This window comes from Cyprinus carpio, chromosome A25 (genome assembly GCF_018340385.1).
Source record: "Cyprinus carpio isolate SPL01 chromosome A25, ASM1834038v1, whole genome shotgun sequence".
In the NCBI taxonomy this organism is placed as follows: Eukaryota; Metazoa; Chordata; class Actinopteri; order Cypriniformes; family Cyprinidae; genus Cyprinus; species Cyprinus carpio.
Genome location: NC_056596.1, coordinates 7,592,701 through 7,601,366, shown reverse-complemented (window position 1 = coordinate 7,601,366; position 8,666 = coordinate 7,592,701). Strand labels below are relative to the sequence as shown.

The following is an 8,666-nucleotide window of genomic DNA, read 5'->3' as shown; positions in this document are numbered from 1 at the left end:
AGAATGACTGTCCTGCAATGATCCTGTTCTGGAATAGGTGGGGATATTTTAATACCATTGATCTATTATTCATTTTTAGCTTTAATCATTTATTTAACATTGAATGCACTAACTGACCAGATCTGGATTACATAAGCAGTTTATAAAAACAGGTGATCAACATAATCCAGGTCACATAGTAAAATACCCATAATGCTGCATCACTCTTTTACAAGAAGTAAACTTTTTAAACTGCATCTACTTCTATTCATAAGGGTATAAGGGTTTTTTCATCATTAATGGGTTACATTTTTCTTTCCAAAAGACAAAATAGCTATTCATTTGATATGGAAGTACACTAGCTTCTTAGATTATATGTCAGGTGTCCAGTATGGGCAAATCCAGGTGCTCGTAAACCTTCTTGGTCATTTCATGGCATACTGAATCAGCAGAAAAATTTATTGAGCCAGTCAGGGGTTTTATCTCTGAAAACAATTGCATGGCTCAACAACATCATTGTTCCACGATATTAACCAAGGACTTTAGTGATTTTAGTATCAAGTAGTAAGTGCACCATAAAAGGGCAAGTTGTTTTGTGGCTTGTTTAACCTCACACCATGTCCTAACCAGGTGAAATTCAATAAAGGGATAAAAGCTATCTCTTCTGTAAAGGGGCGAAAATCATGTGTTTTCGTCTTTACCCACAGCCAGTGCAGTTTGGTTTTTGGGCCCCTTACTGTACATGTGAAGATGAGTGAGAAATAGAAGATTGATATGTCATGTGACCTCATCTTAATTAAAAGAGCGTTGAAGTGGAGTAGATTGCAGATTTGTTACATTTTGGAAAGTATTATACACTGAATTATTTAAAAAAAAAATTAAAAAGACCTAAAGTCTAGTGTGATGTGGAAAACCTTGAAAACCACTGTCCTAACTCTAAAAGAACCGCTGAATCATCGAATTGAAGTTCAATCTGTTTGATTTGAAGAATGGATTTACAGAAACAAGTCTGACTTCCCACTGCCCAGCAAGCACAAAATGGTTGAGCAACACTGCATTTTAAAAAATGTTCTAGACATGCCTAAAATGAATAAATAAAAGTAAATAAATAGGCTTAGCCACTTTTTCCCTACGTCCCCTGATGCTTTGCAAGAATTATGGGTGAAAGGTTTGTTCTATGAACACAATAAGCATTTTCAAAAAATGCAATGAGGTGTTATTATATTCAGCTACCTTCAACTATCGAACATTAAAAGGACATTTAAACACGTATATCAATGTAGTGATGCATGTCTGTATTATGTAACATATTTGCCTTAATGAAAAATGTTCATTAACATTACCATTGAGTGATAATATTATTTGAAAGTGATTTCCATCATTTTGACAGATAACAAATATTGTATTTACATGCTATTATTCATAAATCGGGAGAGCGGACCACAAATGCTCAGTATGTTGTCTTTATACTGATAGGCTATACAAAGGAAAAATGAAAATAATCGGGGGAAAAATAATGCAGCTGACTGATTCTTGTTTTAACATCATTAAAATTCCAAGCATTACCTTATTCTCTTGGCGTCTGTTAATAGATCATGAAGGAGAATGTAGAGCTCATTCATTCAAGCTGATGGATAAAGATTTCTTTATGTAGCTCAATCTTATGATTTGCAATCGAAGTGCCTCCCATAATTTAAACGACTACTCTCAATCGAAAGACAGAACGATTTTACAACGAAATAAAAATGTCAGACAGTTGACTTGCATATCTGTGGCAACAACTGCCAAACATCTCACTTAAATAAATTGTTTATTCATACTATTTCAACTGTGAATGAAAAATGAATGGGCGCACAAGCCGTCACGTAGGCCTACGAGAGCGCGCGCTGACACAAGAACAGGTTTCCCGAGGTAAGGCATTTTCCTCATGACATTATTTCAATAACTTTCGAAATAACATGAAAGTAACGCTTTGATAACACATAGGTGTATTACCTACAAAGTCTGAATAAGAGTAATATGCCGGTGTACCGACGAAACATGCTACCTATCAGATTGTCATACCAAAAATATATTTGCATTGTTTTAAGGGTAAGTTTAGGGTAAGGGTATGTATGACGTGTAGTTTTAGGGTAGGGGTAAGCATGGACATTAAAAAAAGGCTCAAACAACGGGAATAAGATGCTGGTAGCACAATCTGATAGTTAGCATTTTTCGCTATCGATTTTGTGCTACCTATCTTTTTAATGGGAGGTAATGTTAGCACAAATCGTCAGATAAATCAGCCTCGACTTTGAATTCAGAACTGAATTACTATGAAGAAATACAACACGAGAACAGTGGATTCTCTCTGTTATTGTCAATAACTTTATAAATGTTATTTATAAACACTTAAATTTTCATTTTTAAAACATTTATGCCGTGTCATGTTGTAGGCTATTACGTTGGACGTCATAGCAAAGAGAGTAGGTCTAACGTTACGTGGAAACTTTATAGTGACTGCAGCATTGGGGACATTTATATTCATTGCGTTAAAAACCCAAAATGTGTCATAGTAAGTAAACTGGATAAAATATTACAAGCGTTTCATGACCACAACGCAGCAATGCTAATTGTGAGGACATTTTTGTCTATTGCTATCTCGGCGGTGTTCAGTGTGGACATAGGCCTATTTTTAGTTGTTTAGGACACCATGCTTTTTCATTGAATCCTTTTCTTCAAAATATAAAAGTATTTTTTATGTATACAGGCCCATTTACATTTATAATTTAAAATAGTAAGTGTGATTTGTTGTTTTGTAAATTACACCGGCTTTTAATTTGCCATTATTGTAAAGCCAAAGGAAATGAGTAGAACTAGAAACAAAAAAGTTATGTAATACAGTTTAATTCAGCATTTATTAAAAACTATGCTAAATGTTTTGTTGTTGTTATTGGTGGTGGTGGTGGTGTTTTATTTTATTTTTTATTTTTTATATTTAAAAAATGATTTTGCTTCAGGTCATTAATTGTCATGAAAATCATGTCACAATGCAAAACAGGCAACACAGACTTAATGTTCTTTAAGTAAAATATAATTGGAATGTTCCTGATAGATATTTCCAAACTGTAAATGTACTAAATACTGCAATCATGTGAAGGGTCCAAATCACCCTTAGGTGATACTACAGTACATACAACAGCCAGATAAAGCAATGAGTGTGACTCACAATGAGTGCACAATGTTCCAAAATATAGTTGCATCCTGGAGTCTCTTACTCACAATAAGAGGTTTAAATGGTTTTATTAATCACAATAAGCGGTTTAAATTAATGTCATCTCTATACTGTGAAGATCTCAAGCATGTTGAGATGGGCACTGAGGAGCATGATAAACTGTTGTCCTCTGAAGAGCGCTTCAAGTTCAACAAAGCAAAACTCGGCATCCACTATTTGATGTGCAAAACTAATTTAAGTGGGTAATTTACACAATCTGCTTTTAAGTATCATTAACACCGTTGTTTTTAAACTTTGGTTTCTAGCTAGCATATTTTTTAGCTGATCTCTCCACTGTTGCAGCCAAATTATTGGTGGCTTTTTTGGCAAAGGATGATGTGAGATGACTCAAAGAGCCAATTACTTGTGCACTTTGATGGGGTTAATGGAAAAAACTTTAAAGTTCGCCAAACAAATGGCTTAAATGTGGATAGAAATTTGTGATGCTTACAAACCTCAGGTCACAGAATAAGCCACCTGCCAAGAGAGTGTGTATCGAGTGCCTTGAAAAATTCTCAACCAATTCTCAAATTTTGCTGAATTACAAATTGTTTTTGGCCTTTCTGTCACTTTTATTGACAGGGATAGTCAAGAGGTGATTGGAAATGATGAGGGAAAATGGGACTGGCAAATGACACAAACCAGATTGGAACTCATATTCCCTGCATTAGCACTACAGAATCATTTGTCAGAGCCCATGCACTACCACTAGGTCATGGATTCAATTTAGTGTGACTGTTATGGCTATATTTCTTGCATTACTAGATATTATAAGCTAGGTAGTAATAATTGTCCAAAATAAACTGTGCAGCATAGCTAATCTTATGCACAGATTTTCCATGACATTATGTAAAGCTTGCATAATTGATAAAGCACACTACTGTTCATTAGGTTAATTCTTTTCTCCTGCTTTGTAAACATCAAGGCTGATTAACTGGCACTTCCACCATCTCAAGGTATGACTTTAGTGCACAATCATTAGTTCTTTAAGTAGCTCCACTTGAAGACGTTAGATTAGTTCATTGAACACATACTGTGTTATTATACATCACAGATATCATTGTACTTTTATATCCTGTTTTGTCCTGCAATGTACTGTTTATTGTAATCACTGTGTTTATCAGTCTTACACAGAAAAAAAAACATTTTTTTAAAGGACAAAAGTAGTTTGACTAGGCAATTCAGTTCAATTATCAAAGTAGACATAAACAATTTTTTCACACCACAAGGTGGGGCCATTTTTCCTGAAAAATCAAGGGAACAAGGAAATTATATTCAATGGAACCTTGTATGAGATTAAGACAGCAAAGTCTATGGTACATGACTGTGAAGAATGTATATCTGATGACAATCTTGTGGAATGAAAGATAATTCATCCTCGCACCCTCTTCATACTCTCTAATGCTGCTGACACTAATCGAAAATTGAAGATTGAACCATTAATATTCCCCATAAAACTGAATAACCTAAATGTGAATCCAGATTATCTAGATTATGTAAAATCCATGAAGGATTAAAACCAATTAAGGCCATTGTGACAAACCAAGCAAGAATCATGCACACAATTGTCTGTTAAATTGAAAACATAGATTTTCATCTATATATGAAAAAAGTGGTTTCGCCAGTGATTACATCTTGTTTATGCTTCTCTACCTTTATTAAGATTTCAAAAATAGCAAAAGTGTCTTTCACATACATTGAGCCAAACAATGTTCCATGGCCTAAATACAAATCTATGTGCGCTGAATCAATGAAAATTGGTGATATGATGATGAGGAAAGCCACTAAAGAATGAATAATTTCATGCATGAATCTCTAAATTACATTAAACTACCAAATTGTCCACTCTAAAAACTTGATACACTGGATTGCATTGGATTTCTCTGAAGTGGTATCATGGCATTTCGCAAAAAAACATATCATTGTGATCTAACAACAATAATTGATTGAATTTTACAACTTATTTGTAAATCATAACCACCCAAAGCAAGCAGACTGAAGTGCATCTGTTTACTTTAGATTAGTTTTTTTACCCGGATACAGCACCAATGCATTATGCATACTAAAGGCAAACCACATGCAAGCTTAAATCCCAAAAACTCTATGGCAGACAAGACTTTACACTGAGAAACAACCTGAGAAATAGTCTGACTGTGACATTCACAATTTTATTGCACGCTGTTATTATACATGACAGCATTTCAGTCCCACATTAAAGATTTCTTGAGAATAGTCTGGGTTCTTGACTGACAAAATATTCACATTCACTGTTGTCAAAGCAATGACCAGCATACAGAATTTCTTTGTCAATAGTGTTTTGCTCTGCTCTAATATATAAATAATGAACATTACCATCTCAATGCAATCACTGCAATCAAGGTGAAGTTGAGATCTCTTTACAGCTAAGTGTTTTGGTTCTTGTGCTGTTCCGAAAATCATAGGGTTACTGCGAGGGAGTCTCCGAAGTAAAAAAGAAGTTCATAGTGCAAATGTCAATCACATTAAGGCAAGAATATAAATGTAGAAAAATAGTTGTGCGAGCACATGATTACCTTTGTTACAAAAAAGGTATGAAGGTTTTGTCCTCAATGAGCGAGAGCGACATGTTTTTCAGCTCCTCAGGGGAGTTGACAGCTTTGTAGCCGAGCTCGTCTAAAATGTGCTGACAAACAGTTTGTGTGTAATCAACTATGTCATGAGACAATTTCAACCTCCAGCTCTCTGCATTGGCCGCCGAGTCCCTCAATGTGCCGTACTTATGCTTTGCTGACACGTCATTATTGCCTCTTGTGTTGTTATGTATCCAGTCCACCACACTTTTTTCCAAAGAAAGACCAAGGAATTCATAAACCTCCTTGGTTTTTTGGAGTGGATTCCTGGACAGGTCCTCATATCTCACCAGCATGTACCGTCCACGAAGCCACGGTGGTCGGCTTAAGCCAGTGGACACCGAGTTCAGAAAGTCGTCACACACTGTCGTGAGCTGAGTCAAATCCAAGTTGTATGGTTTACGGCCTGTGGCTCTCCAGATACGCCATAAGCGGTATGTGTCCCGAAAGGTTTCAATCCTAGAAGATAATATCCCACGCGGGTCCCTCACCAGCTGGATAACTTTCAGATTAAGCCGAGGATCCTCAATCAGTGCCTTGAGATCATTGACCTCTGGAATACGCACTGTTTTAATGGCCATGTGGCGTCTTTCCCGACATGATTCGGTAGCAAGGGTCAAGTTAAGGGAGGCACACTTTCGAACACAATCCCCCTCTTCTATATTGCCATAACTGGGGCTGAAAGCATCACACACCGGCATGGAGCAGAGGGCTTTGCTGGCTCCTCGTCGAAACAGTTTATCCGTGGTATGGTTTGCCGGCTGTGGCTTGATGTAACTCTCTAAGAAATACAAGTCACAGTTATACAAGCTTCTAAGAAGGTCACGACTGGCTCCCAGCATCACTCTGCGCTCAACGGCATATCTGCTGGGAGAAAGGTGAGGGATAAAGGTCGTTTGGACATGATAGAGTGGTTCAAAGAGATAGAACACATCTGAGTGCTGGTTGAACAACTGTCCAACGAAAGAGGAGCCGCTACGGGTGGTCGCCAAGATGAGGATGTGAGTCTTCCTGGAGGAATTGTAATTAAAATATGGGTACTCATCACATATGTGATCGAAGGACTCCACATCCTGCCCCAAGCCACAGTTCAAAGGGTTAGGAACAGGGCACATATGAAAAGGCTTAGCTGTGAAAGTCCTGATTGCTGTGTATTGGATCGCTATGGACACCAATGCAAGCAGAATCACAGCCTTCCAGGAACATTGCATGGCTGGGTAACTTCATTTAGATGATGCAGTCTGATTTGATCCTATCAACAAAGACACAGCTGGGAAAAAAAAGATCTCAAAGTTAGTTCAAAAACAAAGTAAGACATGACATTTAACATCTAACCAGGTCTGAAATAAAGAAACTAATTTTTAAAAATGTGATTTATAATGCATCAGTATCAAAAGCACATAAAAACTTGTGTGAACGAGTTTCTTTCTAAACCTCTAACAAAGACAAATGTGCTTTCAAAATATATAATATTGCATTCTACACTATGCTTCGCAATGCAAGCCTTAATCGGTCTTTTAATCTGTTTATTGCAATATGACACTTTGATAAAATACTTCACGTTTTAATGCGTCCAAACTCCTACAACTAAACCGCTTTCTACAGTCTTTTACACAAGCCTGAGGTATTTTGTTTTTCCCTTGGGGAAATCAGCAAAGGTTCATGCAAACCAGCATCTAGAATGCAGACAGGTTAGAAAATCAGTTCTTTTCAGAAACTGGCACCGGTTCAGGCACCTGTAGAGAGATGCATTAATTGCAATCTCTCACAATACTATATGCATGCTTTTTATGATAGGTTTGAAAGGCAGCCGTCGACGACCGCGCGCGTCGAGTTCTGATTTACCGCAGTGCAACACAACTCGGTATTCAGTTGGAAATACAAAAAAAAGCAGATCCGATCTGACTGACGACTATATCAAACGGTGACCAACTTCTCCCTTATTCCAGCAGGAACATTTCAAACATCCAATATGGTCGAAAATATCGTGAGATAAATACTTCGATATACTTTCCTCATATAAAGCTGTATGACAACATGACACAAATGTAAACAAAAGAAAAAAAATCACCATATGCCGCGATGGCTTTGCGTAGTCGTCCCGTAACGCCCGTCACAGACGTTTTATCGCTTTTATTCATGTGTTCAGATGGCGAGGGGTTCTCAAACCGATGAAAAGGTCGTATTTCCTCAGGCAGCTCCATTCAGGCTCGGGGTAAAACATTCGCAGACGGGCTCCGTGGAGAGACAACGGATGAATAAGGTATTGATGCGCATCCTCAAACATCTCTCTGTGACTAAACGCCGGACTGATATTTCGTTCGTTCGTCGCGAGGAGAAGACTGAAAAGAGGTGTGCCAGTCGGTCCCAGATTAACCTATGCGAATATTCATCCCCTTCCCTCAAAACCACAGTTGACAAAAGATGAGGAGGAAAAACAGCACGGGCGGAGGCAGATTTGGTTCACTATAGCCTACGCGTCCTCCCTCCGAACATGTCTGTGCTCGATGCTAAAGCCTTTGAACATGGAGTTAGTTTGGATGAGGTGAACTGGTGGCATCTAGAAATTTCAGCTATGTCTCTCAATCATCTGTCGCTATATCTTCGAGGAGAGCAGGATATATTTTTTAAGAATATTCGAGTCATGACCAGCTGGTGGATTTCAGTAGCCTACTGATTGACTGACTGAAAGGCTGAAAAATAATTATGTAATGGCACAGTATGTGTAGAAATATTGTGTTTTCCACATTATTGGGGTGTGCAACTTCCTCACATCACGGTTTATACACATAAGTTTTTTTCCCCATATGATCATATGTTGGTTT

The 8,666-nt window shown here is 37.5% G+C and overlaps 1 protein-coding gene across 1 annotated transcript; it reads right to left on the bottom strand.

Annotated features, from left to right (window-relative positions):
* Window positions 1-5,380: 5,380 nt before the first annotated feature.
* LOC109050588 (carbohydrate sulfotransferase 1-like) lies at window positions 5,381-8,394 on the bottom strand. The gene is made up of 2 exons (XM_042715224.1): window positions 7,913-8,394; window positions 5,381-7,111 (listed from the first exon to the last, which is right to left on the bottom strand). The coding sequence occupies exon 2, from the start codon at window positions 7,050-7,052 to the stop codon at window positions 5,790-5,792; it is 1,263 nt and encodes a 420-aa protein (XP_042571158.1). The 5' UTR covers window positions 7,053-7,111; window positions 7,913-8,394; the 3' UTR covers window positions 5,381-5,789.
* Between the last annotated feature and the right edge of the window lie 272 nt (window positions 8,395-8,666).